General features: G+C 44.5%; 1 protein-coding gene across 1 annotated transcript in view; it reads left to right on the plus strand.

The window, feature by feature from the left end:
* The window catches only part of LOC138299769 (purine nucleoside phosphorylase-like), a 248556-nt gene that overhangs the window by 212372 nt on the left and 15099 nt on the right, over positions 1-21085 (plus strand). The window contains exon 6 of the mRNA XM_069238310.1: positions 10038-10254. Coding sequence (XP_069094411.1) covers positions 10038-10252 — 215 coding nt within the window. The 3' untranslated portion in view covers positions 10253-10254. The remainder of the gene's footprint in view (positions 1-10037; positions 10255-21085) is intronic.

The following is a 21085-nucleotide window of genomic DNA, read 5'->3' on the forward strand; positions in this document are numbered from 1 at the left end:
TTGCTGCACCGATGCTGATGATCCACACTGCATGAATTTCACGACCTGTCTGCGCGGGAGGTGACATTTCTGGGCAAGTGTGCTAGAGCACAAAGGTATGGTGAAGGTGAAAGGCCAGGCCGCACACTGGCTCAGCTCATGCGACTGCCATATCAGGCCACATATATGACAGGTCTTCTGACAGATGATGGCACATCCTCTAGAGACAACGCCATCATTGAAGAGGCGTTTACAACTTTTTACGAGAACTATACACCTTGCGAATAGGCAAGAATGACTCTGTTCTTGCTGAGTAGTTAGCTGAGATAGCTATGATTTGGCTTGAGCCTGGCCAGCAGCAGTTCCTGACTGCCCCCTTACCTTTGACGAAATATCACAGGACATCGATGCCCTGAGCAGCTCCTAAGGACCCAGGGCTAGACAGTTTCATTGGACAATTCTACAAGGTGTATCAGACCATTTTGACCATGCATCTGTTGGAGGTCTGTGCTGAATCCCTCGATGTACTCACACTTCCCCCACACTCCGGGAAGCTGACATCACCTTACTGCTCAAGCCCGGCAAGCCACCCCAACTCTGCACCTCCTACAGACCAATATAACTTCTTAATCACAATAACAAAATATTGGCCAAAGTAATAGCCATACACCTTTCCCTCTTCATAGATCCTATAATTTCTCCCATGCAGTCTGGCTTTGTCCTACACCACTCCACATCAATTAACCTCCACACTATTTTTGCAGTTGTGAGAAAATAGCCTCTTTCTAGCATGGTTACCCCCATTTTTTGCCTGTTTGTCAGTGTTTATCAATGTGTTTTTACTGTGTCACTGGGATCCTGGACCCCAATGCTCATAGTTTGTGGCCTACATGTCAGTATGTTTCACTGTTTTGTCAGTATGATTAACTGTGTCACTGGAGTCCTGCTAATCAGAACTCCAGTGCTTATACTCTCTCTCTGGTTCCAAGTTTGTACTTACATACTGGTAAGCCACTATTCCACTCCAAATTGGTATACTGTCCCCCCTTATAAGTCCCTCGTATATGGTACCTAGGTACCTAGGGCATTGGGGTTCCAGGAAATCATTATGGGCTACAGCATTTCTTTTGCTACCCATAAGGAAGCGATCTAAAACATCAGTTTTAAATGCGGGAATGAATCGCGCATCTTGCTGATTCGTATACCACCATGTAAAAGCCACAAAATGGTCGCGCACAATGATTGTCAAAGTTTTAATGCAAGGAGTGAATCGCGCGTCTTGCCGATTCGAATGCCACCATGTAAATGCCAATAAATCGTCGCGCACAATGATTTTCAAAGTCTTAATGCAAGGAATGAATTGCGCGTCTTGCCGATTTGAATGCCGCCATGTAAATGCCAAGAAATGGTCGCACACAATGAATATCACAAGTTAAATGCACGGAACGATTCGCGCGTCTTGCCGATTCGAATGCCACCATGTAAATGTCAAGAAATGGTAGTGCACAATGAGTACCAAGAGTTAAATGAATGGAACGAATCGCGCGTCTTGCCGATTCGAATGACACCATGTAAATGCCAAGAAATGGTAGCGCACAATGAGTATCAAGAGTTAAATGCACAGGAAATGAATTGCGCATCTTGCCGATTCGAATATCAACATGTAAATGCCAGAAACCACGAGCACAGTCACATGCTCAAGTAAAAATCTTCCAACATGAAAACTAGGCCCAAAAACTCGAATGCCTTCGAAAACTGGATCGGGGGACCTCCGTCTTACCGCCCTGATCAAGGATCACCAATACAATGAAGGGCAAAGGCCTGGAAGATCAAGGTAGGCCTCCGGAACAGGAGCTCAGGAAATTGCTGCTGCTCCGCACTGGGACCTCTGAATAGTGAGCACGTGGAGCTGGGCTGGCTCCCTTATATAGAGTCTGGCCCAGCCCACGAACCACACCCAGTCATGCTGCAGAGAAAGCTTCTAGAAGGCCCTGGAAAGGGACCACACCCTGACACACTCTGAAAGCCTGCAGCAATACATTGCAAATGAACAGTATTTACAAGAACCTTGAATATAAGTCTTCAGGATTAAACTATGCAATGCAAAAGGTTAAACAAAATGCATATCAACATAGTGCATGAATAACGTTATCTCATAAGTGATGGGTTTTTCTATTCCAGTCGCCCGTAGAGCACGCACTGCCCTGATGTTGATAAGGCCCATTTTCCCAGATTCCCAGACTTTGTGAGTGCGGGGACACCATTCTAAGTGTGCACTACATATAGGTCAATACATATATGTAGCTTCACAATGGTAACCCCGAATATAGTCATGTGAAGTGTCTAACAACTGGAAATTGTACCCCAATACTGATTCCAGTATTGGTTGCACAATCCTATGCACTCTGGCCCCCCAGTACTGTCATACTAGCCTTCTGAGGTTTCCACTGCAGCCCTAGCTGTTGTCACCTCACAGACAGGCTTCTGCCCTCCTGGGGCTTATACAGCTCAATCCCAGGAAGGCAGAACAATGCATTTCCTTTAGGAGAGTGGTGTTACACCCTCTTCCTTTGGAAATATGTGTTACAGGCATGGGAGGGTATCCTTCCAGAAGCTTTGAAGGGCACAGATGGTGCCCTCCTTACATAATCCTGTCTACACCAGTTTAGGGACCCCCAGTCCCTGCTCTGGTGTGAAAATGGACAAAGGAAAGGGGAGTGACCAGTCCCCTGTCCATCACCACCCCAGAGGTGGTGCCCAGAGCTCCTCCACAGTGTCCCTATGGTTCTGCCACCTTGTTTTCAGGATGGTCAGGGAATGCTGGGAGCATCTGAGTGGCCAGTGCCAGCAGGTGACATCAGAGACCCCTCCTGATAGGTGCTTACCTGGTTAGGTGACCAATCCCCCTCTCAGGGCTATTTAGGGTATCTCCTCTGGGAGTTTCCTCAGATTCGGATTGCAAGACTCTAGCCGGACTCCTCTACATCCTTTGCTTCACCTTCTACCATCGGATCAACTGCAGAACTGCTCCAGGAACTCTACAACTTGCAACAAATTATTCAAGGCTACTGCAACTCTGTAACTCCAGCTCCTGTCAGCAACTGCAACAGTTTCCAGGTCATGCATGCTCCGAGGACTGCCTGCCTTCCACCGCACCAGAAGAACTAGAGGAATCTCCAGTGGAGTGACTGAGTCACTTCTCTGCTTCAGCAGGCACCTCTTTGCAGTGACGACCGTTACTCTGGGTCCCCTCTCCTGATGATGAGCATAGATCCTGAAACACAGGTGGTAGACCAAAGGGAACCCTACTGTCCAAAGGTCCAAATGTCTAAATTTGGTGGAGGTAAGAGCTTGCCTCCCCGTGCCAGACAGTACCACTGTGCACCGCGTTTTTTGCAGCTCCTAGGGCTTCTGTACGCTCCTCCAAGGAATCCTTCATGCAAAGCCTAGCCCAGGTCCCCAACACTCTATCCTGCGATGCTCAGCTCCCTGAGTGGTTCTCCGGTGGCGTGGGATCCCTTTGTGTAGTGCTGTGACGACCGCTATTTGCAACTCCTTTGTCCCTGTTTTCTTGGACTCCTGTGGGTGCTGTCTGGTCTTCTGAGGGCTCTCCAATGTGCTGAGAGCCCCCTCTGTCTCCTCAGTCTGAGTTAAGACCTCCAGGTCCTTCCTGGGCCCATGCAGTGCCTTTTCCCGCCAAACGCATCTCTTGCGTGAGCCAAGGCTTGTTGGCAGAATCCAATGACGAAAACCAGCCTGCATTCATCTACTCGACGTGGGACGTCTCTTGCACCAAGCAGGAACCCGCAGCTGCCTTCTTTGGTGCATCTCTGACTTTTTCTTTCAACCGGAGGTTTCACTTTTGCACCTTCATCCGGGTTAGCAGGGGCTCCTGTTCTTCCTGGACTCTGCAGCAGCTCTTGGACTTGGACTTCTCTCTCCTTAGGTTGTCAAGTCCATGAATCCATTGTTGGTGTCTTGCAGTCTTGCTTGGTTTTTGCATTATTCTTCATCACGACTTCTGGTGTGTTCTGAGGAAACTTGCTGTACTTTGCGCCTGCTTTCCTGGGGTCTGGGTGGGGTACTTTACTTAGTGTTTTCTTACACTCACAGTGCCCCCCACACACTACTCTTGATTAGGTGGGAAACCGACATTCGCATTCCACTATGTTAGTATTTGATTTGTGTTCCCACTAGGCCCATTATAACCTATGGTGTTTTGCACTATTTGCACTATTTTATGACTGTTTACTTACCTGATTTTGGTTACTAGTGTATATTTTATGTATAATACTTACCTCATAAGGGATTATAGCCTCTAAGATATTTGGCATTGTCACTAAAATAAAGTACCTTTATTTTTGGTAACACTGAGTATTGTCTTTCATGTGTTGAGTACTGTGTGACTACAGTGGAATTGCAAGAGCTTTGCATGTCTCCTTGTTCAGCCTTGGCTGCTCTGCCTACAGCTACGTCTAGACAGCCTGGCTTCTGAACACTGACTACATTTCACTAATAAGGGATAACTGGACCTGGTATAAGGTGTAAGTACCTTGGGTACCCACTTCATACCAGGCCAGCCTCCTACAGTGGTGTTAAATGAGATCTGCCTCACCACTCCTTCTGCAGTTACCTTGCTAGATGCTGAAAAAGCCTTTGACTCACTTGAATGGTCGTTTTTCCACGCCACATTGGCTAAACTGGGAATTCCCAATGGCTTCTGAGACCTCATTGTGCTACAGTATAGGGACAATTTGGTGCCTTGAAGTGAATGGCACACTCTCCCCTAACTCGAGGTACACGACAGGTCTGTCTGCTCTCTTGTCTCTTATTTATAATTGTCATGGATTCCCTTGTTAGGCATTTACAGGAGCGTCACCTCGATAGAGGCCTCCAATTTCAACATGGCCCGCTGTTGGCCTCTTTATAAGCGGATGATATATTGCTATTTGTTTGCGATCCACCCACCAATTCCCCTAACCCCTCTGTAAAGTGATACACTTTGGGCCATTTTCCAGTTTGTCAATTAAGTGGAACAAATCTGAGTTTTTTCCTTTGACAGGGGCTACTAAATCCAACGTCCTCGACTATCCCCTGCAATGGTGCACAGATTTCCCCAAGTACCTCGGTGTTTTCCAACATAGAGACAGGTCCTAAGTGATATGTTGTAATTATGCCCCTGCTATAAATAAGCTTACTACTCAGATAAAACACTGGATTAAATTACCATTCGTTATGGCGAGGCATATTGACATTATCAAAATGGTGTTTTTCCCATGATTCCTTTCTCTTTTTTTAAATATTCCCATTGCTCTGACCAGTAGCTTCTTTGCAACCCTGATGTGACTCCTATCACGTCTTTTCTGGGCTGGCGCCATCCTCGTATTCTCTGGGACACACTGACACTCACTATGAATGAGGCAGCTTTGTGGTTCCTGACCTACAAATATAATACTTGGTGGCTCATCCCACTATGCCTATTATTGGTGTCATCTAGATGCCAGGTTACCATATCTCAGATCAGAGAAATCTCAAGCATCCAACCTCCCCGTGCTTCAATTCTCCCTCTGAGGCTGCCTCAGAACCCCGCTAAAATATTGACACTCTCTACCACCTGTTGGGCCTGGCACTAACTTCAGCACTGCCTGGGCAGGAGGACCCTATACTCTCCACACATACCCCTTGCTAATAACTCATGGCTCCCACTCATCCAGGATCGTATGGTACAATGCTCACTTAATTCACACCAGCTGTACATCGTAGGTGTTCTGGTTGTCAATGGTACCCTTAAACCTTGTCCCAGTTTGGCAGACAGTGGGGGTGACCCCACACATATGGATAGCTTTGTCTTCCACCGATTACACAGCACGCTGCAAAATACCGTACCTGCATACCATGAGGAGCCTAAAGAGTTTCCTTACATTGGTAATCTCCACCTCAGATAGCTGCTGATTAATATCCATACCCAACCTTACTTCTTTACAACTACAGTGCACCAGAGAAGAGAAGTCCAGAGCTGCTTGGGAACGAGATTTGGGGCACTCCATCCCAGATTATACCTGGTATTACTGCTGTACGCAAACTAAGCTAAACTCCAACAATCATCTACATAAGCTGCTACATTATAAATATTTATATAGAGCATATACAACCCCAAAGTCCTTAGCCAAGCTTGACCCAGTGAGACCGCATCACTGCCCTAAATGTTAAATGAACCAGGCTGATTTTGCACACTGGGATTGTACAGTGATCAACTCATATTGGGAGGGTATTGTTTTCACTTTATCTTGCATGCTGGAACAGGCACTCGATCCAGACCCCTTAAGCTTCTACCTCCCGGCCTGCGGCGCTTTACTGTCATTATGCCACTTCTAGCTAAGCAACAGGTGGCTCTCCATTGGGGCAATAGAAGGCTTCCCACTTGCTTGGCTCTGATATATGTCACACTGTGACATCACCAATTAAATATATGCCTCCCCGCAGCCACCTACCTCCAGAACCAATTACATGTGTCAGCCACTTAGAGATTATCTCCTAACAACAGACTCTGCGGTGGAACACGATTATGAGAACTGATGTTTCCTTCCTCACTTTGTGATATGTACTATATGTAGACTGTTTAATGACGATGTTATATAGCCCTGTTGTGAAGTGCTTTTTTTATTGCATCTACCTCTACCACATTTGCCACGGGGAGTTGGCCTTCTCTGCCATTTCCTCACTCTCTCCATTCTGTCCCTCTCTGTCCCCCTCTTTACTTGGAATGTCAATTATTGTTTTGTAATGTGTAGCTTAAGTTTTACTTTTTCCTTTGAAAAATGTATTAAAGTTTAAGAAATTCATTTACTTTCTGCTAAAACCTAAGGGCAAATTTATTACGCAACATTCTCCATTTACAAGCGTTACAGCAAGTTAATGTTTCAGATTAGGGACTTCAATCTGTCTCCCATTTTTGGAAGTTCTATTACACATCTTTCTACATTGATTTGGTCATGTCTTTCAGATCTCATCCTCTGATCTGGTCAAAATGAATGATTTACTCTTCTTCCTTACTGGTTAGCCTGCTTCTCCAGTCCTCTCCTGGTTCCTCCTTGGAAATCTTGTGGAAGGATCTTCTTCTGCAGTAGTGTCTCCGGCATCACATCCTGGTCAACATTGGTCAGCTTCCAGTCCATGATGTACATGTTCTCTCTGAGTTTTTTTTTCCTTCAGGCTTTTTCTTCCTTTTGGAGCCTTTTACTGAAGGCACTTTCTGCTTAGGTTCTACCTAGTATTGGAAGAAGCATGCCTACTGGAAGGAGTACCCATATCTCTGGCAGACTAAGACAGTGAAAACCTGGGCCACAGGGCCAAGCGACAGCCAAGGACTCTAATGGTCAGCTGGGTAGTTACAGAGAGTCCTCTGGAGGCTTGTTGTGTCCCTGTAACTCACACAGGAGGTCGGTCAACTAGCCCTTGGAGTCACTCTGGGCAGCCTGGGATCAAGACAACCAGTCTTCCTTCTTCAGACAGTCCTTCTAGCAGCAGTAAAGTCCTTCTTCTAAATCTTCCACAGGTCTTATAGTGTGCTGATGAGAGGTTCTGAACACTCCACTTTTATATCTGATGCCAACCTTTGTGTGGGGGAATTCCCACACCTACCCCAAAGCTGGTTCTCGTCAATTTTTCCCCCTCTCCCTGGTTTGGCTCCAAACTGTCTAGGGTGACAAAGGCAAGGGCAGGCCTGGTGTCCGGTTCCTTTGCCTGTTCTGTAGTCATGGTCATCTGACGTGATAAGGGCAAGGTAAAGACCCTCCCCTACCATCCTGGTAGAAGACTCTCTCCTCTCACCACTCACATCTAGACATCCTTAGCATCACTGTCTGGAAGCAATCCACAGCAGTAGAGCCATTCACAGTCATGTGACCCAGGACACAGGTAGAAAGGCAAGGTTTGGGCAGAAAAATACCAAGTTTGTAAAAGTGTCATTCTTTAAATTGTAACCTACTATCCAACTTCACCATAAAAAAAAGGATTTTACACTACAATTAATTTTAGTGTAAACATGATTTCTCTATCTCGCCCCAATCTGACATTAGCACTTATTCAGTGTAATAAAGCAACCCAGTGTTATCCTCTGGCCTTAAAGCAGTGAAAAACGACTTTAGGAGCTTTTTCCTCCTGAGATATATAAATCTTAAACCCCCATGTCCTGCTTTTTAGAGGTCATTAGTGCCAACCTTAGGGGTGACATATAAGTATCAAAAAGGAAGATTTAGAATTGACAAACGGTTCATTTTGCCAGTTGGAATTGCCCGTTTAAAACTTCTCTATAGGCTGCAGTGGCAGGCTTGAGATATGTTCCAAAAGGCTACTTTAGTGAGTGGCACAATGAGTGCAATTGCCCACTAGTAGCATTTAATTTACAGCCCCTTGGTACATGTTGTACCATATACTAGAGATTTAACACTAAATTAAATATACAAATCGGGTGTAGGCCTATTTTACCATGTTTTAGGAAGAAATCACTTTGCCACTGGTTGGCAGGGAAAAGTCCTAAAAGCCAACAAAAACAGGTTCAGCAAAAGAAGGCAGAGCAAGGCAAAAATCTGGGGTGACCTTGCAGAAAGGGTCAGGTCCTACAAACGTTTTAAGGAAAGTCAGTTCACTGCACATTCCCTGGATCTTCCTACCCCTGTGGCACAGTATCCTTAACAGTTTCATCGCTTTCGAGACTACTCCAGATTGGTAGTATACTGCACACACCAAGGTCCTCTGCTCCTGCAGTATGATCCCCAGTCTTATTTAGGGCAAGTATCACACAGGTAATACCCAGGCCATCAGGGACAGCAAGCATCAATCTATTGCCTCTCCAGCATCCACCGCCAATCTGCTTTAGTTTGCCCTTGGTGGCACATGCCCACCCTTTTTGAGGCCGAATCAGACACGCCCTCGAAGGGTGATGAAAGATAATACCCAATCGGTGGGTCCTCTAGATCATTCAATATGGCTATGTGCTGCCATTCCTTTTAGACCTGCAGTACTTTCCATTCACATCAGCACTTTCTCAGTGGAGCAATTGTATATCTTGCTGTAAGAAGTGCAGGCTCTTTTGGCCAAAGGGATGATGCTTATATGCAACTCCTTTTATCCCTTACTGGGCTGGAACAAAGTGGGTGTGGTGCCACACAGTGCCGCCTGATGGCACATGGTAGCAATGTTGTTTGAATCTTCCAGATCCAGTCTGGTGCCTGGGGATATTTTAAAGATGAAGAATCTGCAGTTAGATAAAGTTTCCACAAGAAAATTATCGAAGGTAAGTAACTTGTTCTTCTCTATCATATCCTGACTAGCTATTGCTTTGTTTGCAATGCCCACCACAATGCCCAAACTAAATAGCAACTCACATACACCTACTGGTCTCCGAGTTCCTTACTCCTCAGATTGCTAGAATAACTTCATTAGCCACCACCTCTTAGATAGGCATCCTACGTACTGGGAATAGAAGAGAGCCAGAACACAAGAATACTGTGCAATATGTCCCTTTTTGTTAATCGCACATTTTGAGCTAATGAGAGCTCTGGTTTGTTTCTGGACTTTGCAGTCTAGGTTCTGGAGGGTAGGCAGTGCTTTTTGGTAGAGACTAGACTGTGATATCGTCGGCACCACTAGTCAGTCTGCGAAATAAAAATGCACCAGGTGCGTAACAGAAATGTAAAAATGTTCACTTGAAGAAACTTCAATAAAATAGTTAAAAAGAGGAAACATGAAAAAGAGGCACAGTTGAATGTTAATAAACCCAGACTGGGGAATATCAATAAACAGCACAATAAACCACTGCAGAGTGCTGCCACGCTATGAATGACATCTTATCAATTCTAATTTAACCAGAGCTACACTACTTATGCCTTGCCTTGGATCTTAGCTGATGGCTCCTCTTTTCTAAGAGCTTCTTTGTGGCATTGTGAGAGGATGTGTTTACTTTTTACAAGTCCATTGGCAGCCAACTCCCCCTTACTAAGGTATTAAGAACTGCTTAATGATCTGCATGACTCCATATTTTTTTTTTTTTTCCCCAGGGATGAGCACTGCACATGAGGTTGTTGTTGCACGACACTGTGGCCTACGTGTGCTTGGCATTTCCCTCATCACCAACCAAGCTGTGATGGACTACAACAGCGAGGCACATGCCAACCATGAGGAAGTGCTCAAAGCCGGCAAGGACAGTAGCAAGATGATGAAGAAGATGGTGGCCGCGCTTTTGCCACGCATTGAGCCGAAGTACGCCAACTAAAGGTATGTGGATTGAGATTGGTCAGGGCTCTTGGCCTTTGACCAGCCGACAGTCTATGGGTGTCTGTAATGGGTGGCTAGGTGTTTTTTGGTATGTGTTGCATTCCGAAGAGCATGATGACTGGATTACTGTTGGAAGTCTAGTATAGAAACAATAACTTAGATCTCTTAAATCTTTCCCTTCGGGTACCTTTCATTACTCAAGATGAGCAAGATTGATTTGACCAGTTCTTTTGTCCTTTTGCTCAAGTGTAATCTCAGTGACCAAGGCTCACCAGCAACATAGGTTGCTGCTGATGAGGGACCAATGTAGATTAATGACCCCGTTATGGGAAACATCCTTTACTATGTAGTCTTTTCCACGCAGCCTTTTCCCACGCATGCCTTCACCATGCCTTTGTTTATCACAAATGCATTTACCATGCATGGTAAATATATATAGCTTACCCAGTTCTCACGCAACCCTATGACAATCACAGGAGAGGAGGGTGGGGATTTAGGATTGTGGCGAGGAAAACTAGACTCAGTGTAATGAAGGTTCCCAGTAAGTAACTGGGTCATTACCTCTTCCTCGCCACTATTCCCCGCCACCGTCATAACAGCTTGAGCTACACCCAAGCTAAGTTCAGATGTCAAGGAAGTAGACATTAATATATACTGCAGCCATCTCTGAATGCTTAGTTTATTAATGAAAATTCATGTTTTTTTTCTAATTTTAATTAAAATTGTTAGTAAGTGTTAGCAGGACATGATTGTCTGAAAGGAGACCCAGGATGCAGCATTGCATTTGTCGTTTAGAGGATCTGGTATGCCTTTTGTAGAGTGGCCCTGAACTGCACCTGACATTTAAACACCCTATGTCTGATTCGCTGAGGAAATAGCAATATAAATTATTTTTGCTGAGTATTGAGGAAAAAGGACCTGCCCTGCAACACCAAAAGTGACACACAAAAAAGTACTCCCTATGTAATTGGAGTGAGCTCTACATACAACCATGCAGTGCAGCTTTTGTTCATTCTCTGATGAAGGGGATGGAAAGAAAATGGGAAAAACTAGATATTGAGAACCTAAACAAGGGATGAATTTTGAGTTTAAAAACTTTGAGATGTACGCAAAACAACTTGGTTAGAGAAGAACTTCAAATAAGCTCTTTTCACAAATGAGCTCCCACCAATCGGAGTACAGTTGCCACCAAAACAGAATATTAAACTGTTCGAAGGTGCTCAAAGAAATGACCGTAAAGGCCTTGGCAAACTAGAATTCACTTCTATGAAGGGATAGGTGAGTCTACCACTAAACAATTCAGAAAAGTCTCCTGTGTCTAATGGTTAGTTTGTCAACTGACAAAACTGCACCTTTAAAAGATTTAATCGCCAGCAGTGGGCTCTTCAGAGTGAACACAGTTCAACCTAGAAGAACTCTAGGGCCAGATGTAGAAAGCACTTTTGCTGTCGCAAACAGCCTCAACCACAAAAATGTTTTTTTAACAAGTACAAGCACCAAATTGCGATTCAGTCTGCGACCTAAAACAGAATTGCTATTTGGAAGTAGTGTGTTCAGGGCATCCCTTCCAAATAGGAAATGTGAATGCTAGGTAATAATGTTTTGTGACAAAAATGAGGCTTCTAAACATTCATACCTGGTAACCAATACGCAAATGGACGCCTTCCCCTCTGAGAATATTTAGAAAGAAATTAAATGTGTCATCATTTTTTTTGTACAGATCCTGTGTTCCTTTTATGAGAACGGGGTGCATTTGATTAAAAAAATATGTTTTTATTTAAAAGTAATCAAAATCTCGGTGGTCTGCTGACCACCATCCCTGTGATTGCAGCAACATCTAATGGGTCACAAATGGCAACCTACCTCAATAATTTTCATGAGGCAGATCTATTTGCGACCCTCTAAGAATCACTAGTTAGAATCTAAGGGCCACCTATAACTTTAGTACATTAGAAACAGCAATTTCCTAATAGCGATTGGCAAAAAAATCGATGTAGTACATCTGGCCCCTGGATCTTCGAAAATCGAGAATCATAGTTGAATTACAAGATAATGATTACACTTCTTGTCCTGACACCATCTTTCAAAGTTCTGCGAATCCATAGCAAGAACCTTTAAAATGGTTGTTCTTATATCTAGTTTGTGACTAAAACTACACACCCTGGCTTGTAAAGCTAACCTACAAAGACCCAGTGACAGAGTGAGAGGAAATATCCAAAGAAGAATGTAGGTCATTTGAATCAGATGTGGACACCACTGACATCTAGGCCAACAGGCACCACAATCAACATTCTGCCCCCATCATTTCCCTAAGAGCCATGGGGATTAAGAGAAATGGGGAACACATATAGAAGTTCCCAAAGACAGGGGGTAGCCAGAGCATCTGTTTGCCATGGCTTTAGTGATAAAATGAGTGAGAAAAACCTAAGCAGTAGAGAACTCATCCAGGGTTAGCCGTATAAGGGGGCAATTTCCTGAAACAGTCGAAGACATAACATCATTTTCATTGCAGAAGGGAAAGTCCTATTCAGGCAGTCAGCAAGCCCATTCACCATCCCCAGCAAGAAGACTGGCTTCAGAGAGACAAGACTTTTCTCTGCCCATAAACAAATTCTCAAACAAGACTGTAAGATAGAATTTCTGACGACTTTCTGATGTTGATGTAATATCAGGCAATCTGATTGTCCATTCTATCACAGACAGCTTGCCTGTGTAGCAGGGAGGAGAAATGAAGAGACTGTAGAATGGTTGCCAACTCCTTCCAGTTGGATTATTTCAGACTCTAATTCTGGGACAAAAGATCTTCTACACTGGAGTTCTCAAAATGGCTCTTCAACCTCTGCTGCTGGCATCTGTGGACACAGTGACTGGTGGAGGAAGATAAAGGGGAACTCCCCTGCAAAGATTGTTCAGCATTAACCACCATTGAAGTGCTTGTCGATATTCTGTATTAATAAGAACTAGCACTAGTGATAGACCTGGGTCATTGCTCCAGTAGATTCTGTACCAGGGATGCATTTTATTTTGTGATCAATGAACTACTGACCTGGTTGAGGCCATCTCCCCCTGCACCACAAGCAATTCCCTTTCCTTTTGATCTTGAGCCTTTTGGAGTAACAATGAATGTTTGACCACTTTCTTCTCATTTGAAATAGAATACTTGATGCAGGTCTGAAATATGCCCCAACGAATTAACGTCTCTTGAGTTAAAATCAGATGAGATGCCTTGAAGTTTTATTATCCATTCATTGTTCTAGTCTAGCTGACAAATTTCCTGGAGATGTTTGGTTGCCTTGGTAAATAAGATACAGAAATTAGCCAACCACTTAAATAAGGAAACAATTATATCTCACTGAAATAAAGCAACCCCACCAGCTGAGCCACTACTTTGATAAATACTCTTGAAGCTAACAAAACTCCAAAGTGGGGAACTATAAACTGTTAATGATGATGAGCTAGGATGTAAAACTGAAGACACTTTTGTGGCTGTAGCTGGATTGGGATCAGGTCCAATAATGCCTGATAGTTCTTCGTGAAGGATCAGTGAAAGAATGGACTATAGAGTCACCATTTTGAATAACACAAAGGGAGTATAGAAGTCCTTCTGGTCCAGGACTGGGCTGAACTCTCTTGAATGTTTTTGAACCAAAAAGAGAGTGGAATAATATCACAGAACTTCTCTGCATCTTGCACCTTGGTGACTGCAGCTTTTTGGAGTTGATCTTGCACATCCTGATGCAAGGTTTGGGGACAGACTGGGTCTCTAGGTGCTGATGTACTGAAAATGCTTGAGGAATGCTTCAAAACAGGATGTTTTACCCATGATGCACCATTTGTAATGCCCAGGAGTGAGAAATCATTTACTTTTCTATTTTGCACCCCACACCTCAATACCTCCCTCCAAGGGTTTTCTAAACATTTCACAGCAGATTGTCAGGACTTGCTTGAGCAGGCTGGTGCAGAAGTCCGAGCACTTGACTGGAATTTGCCAGGTGTAGAGGTCCACGGCCATGCCCCTACCTCAAAACAGTTAGTTGTGCCTCCTGGAAGATGAGGCCAAAAACAATTCTAGCACCCAAACCTCATTCCTTGAACAAAGGCAGATCAGTGCCATACGTTTTTGATCCTCTGCTGACGTTTTCACCATCTGTTTGACCTGGGGCCTGAATAACTTTTCCCTGAAAAAGGAATGCATTAAAAGAGACTTTGAGTTGTATTGGCCTTGCAGGATCTCATTAATGGGTAGTCTTGATTGCTGGTAAGACACAGTGAGATATGTTTGGTGCTTTCTTTGTCCCTGGGCAGGAGATCTGAAGAAGCACCCCGTGGGCACAGTTTGGTGCACTTTCCACTCTGTATTCAATAGCAGTACAAGCTGCACAGCCATGGTGAAGCAGAGCAATGAATCAAAGATCCTGTTGGGCAATGTTCCCTCTAATTTTTTTCCACTGTGTGCGGCAGTGTGTGGTCTCTGTGCACTGCAGCCAAGGATACGTGCGCCAAGAAATTGACCATTCACACACGCGCAGCGCATAACTAGCCAAGATCTTTGGCATTAGCCTCTCCATCCCACTAAAGCAAAAAAGGGATGTCATTGCTCCATGCAATAGGGCATCAAGGCAGTTTTGTGACCTGGTTGCACACCCCAAGGACATGACCTGTTAGGGGAGCACGTATATTGCTCTAAAAGGCTTATTTAGGCTTAGAAAGTGATAAAGCATATAAACTACCACAAAGTATAGGAATGGTGGAACATTTGATAACAGCACATTTTCTACTGTTCCGAAGCATTTCCTAGCTCATGAACCATTGATTTTCAAGACAAATATCACTTGCCCGCTTGTATGCTAAAGCACGCCAAATGATGTTTAAAACACTCCCCGCGGCATTCAAACGCTGTTTTCATTGACTTCAATCCAGATTCAAATATGAGCATTATCTGCCTTAGGGGAGCACGTATATCGCTCAAAAAGGCTTATTTAAGCTTAGAAAGTGATAAAGCATATAAACTACCACAAATTATAGGAATGGTGGAACATTTGATAACAGCACATTTTCTACCGTTCTGAAGCATTTCCTAGCTCATTAACCATTAATTTCCAAGACAAATATCACTTGCTCGCTTGTATGCTAAAGTACGCCAAATGATGTTTAAAACACTCCCCGCGGCATTCAAACGCTGTTTTCATTGACTTCAATCCAGATTCAAATATGAGCATTATCTGCCTTAGGGGAGCACGTATATCGCTCTGAAAGGCTTATTTAGGCTTAGAAAGTGATAACGCATATAAACTACCACTAAGTATAGGAATGGTGGAACATTTGACAACAGCACAACGTGCGCGCTTGCCAAAGGGACCTGCACGCGCGCCCTACAGGGAACATTGCTGTTGGGTACTAACAGTTAGACATAGACATTGTTCAAGCAGCACATCTTTTTGATAGCCCTCATCCTGGAAGAGACAACCAGTGACCACTCTGTGGGAGGACACTCTTACTGTTGGTAGGGAGTGATCTACGAAATATCCAAGTGTACTTTTGAATTATCTTTTAAGTTATGTGAAATGGGTGTCTTTCTGCCTGTAGGGAGCATCATTGTTCGAATAGTTCAACACTACTTCTAGGTTGATCCGGTACGCAGGAGAGGCATGGCATCTCACTTTGTATGTGGTGAGAAATCTACCTACCTGTCTTTGCTGATACATACAGGCTGCATATATATTACTGGCCATAAAATCTCTATAGAGTTGCAACATTTGTATGGGCTTACAGTACAGTGTTACTATGCCTTTCAGGGTTCATTTATTTTCTTCGCTCAGCATTGGCTGCTGTTCAAGCATGCAGTAGTTCTATTCTGGTAGATACCAAGGATGGATTTAACCAATAACTCGAAATAGCTAATGCCAGTCAGCCTGAGCAATAGTAAAGGATCCCTAAAATTTTTGTTGCCTGGGTTGCCAAATTTGTGCAGCAAAAAAGCTAAATGTGCATTGCAAACCTCCAAAATGTGCTATTTTTTGCAAATGGCAGAAATTATTCTGTCACAAAAATACTGGTTAGTGTGTGGCTGTCCTTGCTAGGCTCTGTTATGCCATAGTCTATGTTCTGAATCTTCAGCAGCACTCCTCCTCGGAACAGGAGTCTGCCTGGTGCCATAGATAAAGCAAATTTGAGAGATGTGCTTTCTACGGCACCAGGTATTCCTGATTCTATTGGTGACGTAGCGCTAGATGGTGTGAGATGACGTTGCCAGGCTACAGGAGACAAGGGAGATGGGGGCTTATGAAGCACAGGGCTACATGGGTAGGTGGGTGGGCCAGACAAGCCTTTTGGAGAGTAACAAAGAAGGCATGGGTCTATGTTATGTTACTTTAAATTATATCACACAAAAATCTCAGTGCCATTGTACCATACAAACTACAGACAAGGAAGATTGCAAAGTTAAAACAAAGCAGTCTTAAGCAATTTCCTAAAGTTGATGTGATTGGTGCACAGAGGCATATTGAGTGGTAGTGCATCCCAAATTAATAGGGGCTAAGTAAGAAAAGGTCCTGCCCCGGATCAAGACCTTCTAATCTGTGGAACAATAAGTACAGCTTTATCGTTGGAGTGTAAAGATCTAACTGGGCGCTAGAGAGTGAACTTCGAATTTAGATAGCTGGGCCCTTTCCTGATCAGTGTGTTGTGTGTCAGACAGCAGATTTTAAACATAATCCTTTTCCGGACAGGCAGCCAATGAAGAGTGCGTAAAAGGGGAGAAGATGCTGTCCCCGCAGGAAGATTGCAAATGAGATGCGCAGCCGTATTCTGAACAACTTGTAATTTAGATAATAGTGGCCCATTTGCAGAACCCAGTAGGGCATTTCCATAATCCAGTTGGCTTGTGACCAGGGCTTCTCACTGAGAGTAGAAGGAGCGGGAACACTCTTCTCAACAGCTGCTGAAATCAAATCCGAACTGTACTAATAACCTGTTCTTTCATTGTGAGGGACTGGTCCAGGTGAACTCATACGTTCTTGACAACTTGTTTAGGGCTAGGAGTTGGGCCTAATTCAGGAGGCCACCAGTCAGAAGCCCATAGCTGTTAGGCCTTACCAAACAGCATGATCTCCGTTTTGCCAGCATTAAACTTGAGACAATTTTCAGTCATCTATGCGACAATAGCTCTCAATCCAACTACAAAGTGCTCTTTGGCTTTAATCAGATCATTATCGAAGGAGATAACCTGTGTATCATCAGCGTAAAATAGTAATTTGAATCCAAAAGAGTTAACAATCTTAGCAAGTGGTGCCACATATATTAAAAAGTGTGGGGCTAAGACAAGAGTGCTAGGGCGCCCCTTTGTCCTGCAGTATGGCTTGGGATTTATAACAACCTGAAGTGATGGTTTGTGTTCTGTTGGTGAGAAAATCCTTGAACCATTATAATGCTGTGCCATAGATTCCAATCTCCCTCAACCTTTGAAACAGTGTTGAATGCTGTGGACAGTTCCAACATCACGAGCAAGGATGGAAAATTGGTATCAAGGAAGCATCTTATGTGATTCGTGACAACAACTAAGGCTGTCTCCATGTTGTAAAGAGTCAAAACCCAGATTTTGCTGAGTACTGGTTCTTACTAACTTCTAAATAGTCCATATGTTGCTTATTTATTTGACCTTCCAGCAGATTACCCAATAGAAGGAGCAGTGAAATAGGTCGATAGTTGGTGAGATCAGTAGGTGCCAAATTTGCCTTCTTTTGGATGAGTATGAGCTGCGCTGCATTCCAAGTCGAGGAAATTTTCCCACAATTAACCAACAGAGAAAATAAGGAGCAAAATGCAGGGGTGAGGTGATTGGATAATGTCACTGTTAGAAATCGGGTCTCTAGTTGGCAGAGGTATACACCCTTGTCCAAGTAGGGACCACAATCCTAGTCCGGGTAAGTCACACACACTCCAAATTATCATGTACCCACCCTCTGGTAGCTTGGCACTGAACAGTCAGGCTTAACTTAGAAGGCAATGTGTAAAGTATTTGAGCAATAAATCATACAGTAACAGTGAAAACACCACAAAAATACACCACACAGGTTTAGAACAATAGATATTATTGATCTGAATAGAATAATGTTGAAACACTGAAAATCCAATGTACACAAGCAAAGCTATGACTTTTTAAAGATTAAATCCAACTAGAGTGCCTACAAACCACAATAGCTCCAACTGGGGCTATCACGGTGTTGCTGGCGTAGTCGTTCCCAATAATCCGACACCACCGGTGTCAGTCACTAAGTCACAGGGACCCCCAGGTAAAGTACCTTTTGAAAATGAAGAACAAGGACTCGGAGTCGAAAAGAGGTGTCGCTGGAGTTGGTGCGGTGTCAGTCCCTTACAGCATCTGAGGAGAGAGGCGTTGGTACCGCGCTGCAAAGCAGATGGAGGGGGGACCTTGATTCTGTCCGGGTGCTGGGGGAGATGATGTGGTGTCGTCTGCCCTGTGTCGATTCGTTGTGATCCGGCGGAGTCGCTGGTCCCGGTCCATCAGGGCATGATGTGTCAACTACGTAGGGTCACGATGACCCCGTGTGACATCAGCGGAGACGCAGCAATGTCAGACTTGCATTGCAGGTCAAGGTCGTTGGGTGCAGCGAAGTCCATGGAGCGGGAGCATGCTGTGGCATCACTGAAGTCGTTCCAAAGTCGCTGACGTCGGTGTACTAATACAAAACTAGCAATGAAGGTGTTTGTAGTCCCTAAGACCCCAAAACAGGAGGCAAGCTCAATCCAAGCCCTTGGAGAGCACTTTTGGGGAAAGACAGAATCCTTCCAGCACAGTCAGAGGCCAGCAGGGCAGCAGAGCAACAGCAGGGCAGCAGTACTTCACAGCACAGCAGTCCAGATGAGTCCTTTGGGCAGCCAGGCAGTTCCTCCTGACAGGATCCAGGTGGAGTGTATGAGTTGGTGGGGTTAGAGACCCAGTTTATATACCCAAAATGCCTTTGAAGTGGGCGAGACTTCAAAGAGTGGTTTTGAAGTGCACAAATTCCCCTTTCAGTGCAGTCCTGTCTGCCAGGGTCCCAGTAGGGAGTTTGACAGTCCACTGTGTGAGGGCAAGCTACTAGCCTTTGAAATGTGTCAGGCCCTCCACCCTTCCAGCCCAGGAAGACCCATTCAATATGCAGATGAGTGCAGGTGTGACTGAGTGTCCTGTGTTTGTGGTTGTCTGGGTAAAAATGCACATGGGAGCTATCAACCAGCCTAGCCCAGACGTTGATTGGACACAGGCTGTAAGGCACAGATGGTTTTTAAGTGCAAAGAAATGGTCACTTTCTAAAAGTGGCATTTCTAAAATAGTAATATAAAATCCAACCTCAACAATAAGCAGGATTTTCTATTACCCTTCTGGCCATACCAAATATGACCTGGTTACCCCTTTCAGATCAGCATCTACCACTCAAAAAGTATATGGGGGCAGTCCTAATGCGAGTCTATGAAAGGAGCAGGCCTCACAGTAGTGGAAAACGAATTTAGGAGTTTTTTTACTACCAGGACATATAAACACATATGTACATGTCCTGCCTTTTACCTACATAGCACCCTGCCCTATGGGTTGCCTAGGTCCTACCTTAGGGGTGACTTATATGTAGATAAAGCGGAGTTTAAGACTTGGCAAGTACTTTGAAATGTCAAGTCGAAGTGGCAGTGAAACTGCACACACAGGCCTTGCAATGGCAGGTCTGATACATGTGGGAGGCACAATCAGTGCTGCAGACCCACTAGTAGCATTTAATTTACAGGCCCTGGGCACATGTTGTGCACTTTACTAGAGACTTATAAGTAAATCAAATATGCCAGTTGGGGATGAGCCAATGCTACCATGTTTAAGGGAGAGAGCATATGCACTTTAGCACCTGTTAGCAGTGGTAAAGTGCGCAGAGTCCAAAAACCAGCCAAAACCGTGTCAGAAAAGTGGAGGGAGGCAGGTAAAAAAATGGGGAGATGACCATCCTAAGACTGTCGGGTCTAACAATCACTGAAATCTTGAGGGGGCAGATTTCTAAGAGAGATCCAGATTTGGCTGAGGCAAGCACTTTCTGAATCAGTTCAGGTAGAAAAGAGGTGAACAATGGTGGCTAGGTAGGCTTGGGACTACATCAGGAGGGGAGCCAGTTTCCGTGGGGCTGAGGAAACATGGAGGTATGGCAGCACAGGAAGCACACGGCTATGGGGGCGAAGCACAAGAGGCATGGGGAAGTGTGTATCCGAGACACTGGTCAGTGGAGGATAGCCAAAGGTGACATTGGAAAGTGAGGTGAGGGGGCTTGAGGTGACATAGAACAGCAGAGAAAGGGGGCCGAGACATTGGGCATCAAGGAGAGGGGTCTTGAGGAGACACCTCTCCTGTCTGCTGCTTCTTCCTACCCCCCTTTATTGAACCAGGGGCAAAGCAGCACTACTAAAGGTAATAATATGTTTCTAATGCTATATGCAGTAGGCCATATTCTGTGCTACAGCCCGACCTCGTTACTCTAATAACACACTGATCCTCTTACAGACTATCCTACATATGCTGAAAGCATGCAGGGCAGCCAAAGGAATGTTGTGTTGGGCCCCTCAAGGTGGCCCAATGTGACCTTGTCAGACAATGAGTCTCTGCCAAAGAATCTGGATTTTTCTCATATTTCCCTTCTGAAGATTGCTCAAATCTGACTTAGGTTGTCGACATCTACGACAGAATGCAAGCAAATTACTCCCGAAGTGAATTCAGAAGTTTTTGGGTGTGTGTGTGTGGAGACTCATCTGGATGCACATGTACGGTGGACATTTAATCTACTGACATACTGAAACA

Source organism: Pleurodeles waltl, chromosome 6 (genome assembly GCF_031143425.1).
Source record: "Pleurodeles waltl isolate 20211129_DDA chromosome 6, aPleWal1.hap1.20221129, whole genome shotgun sequence".
Classification (NCBI taxonomy): domain Eukaryota; kingdom Metazoa; phylum Chordata; class Amphibia; order Caudata; family Salamandridae; genus Pleurodeles; species Pleurodeles waltl.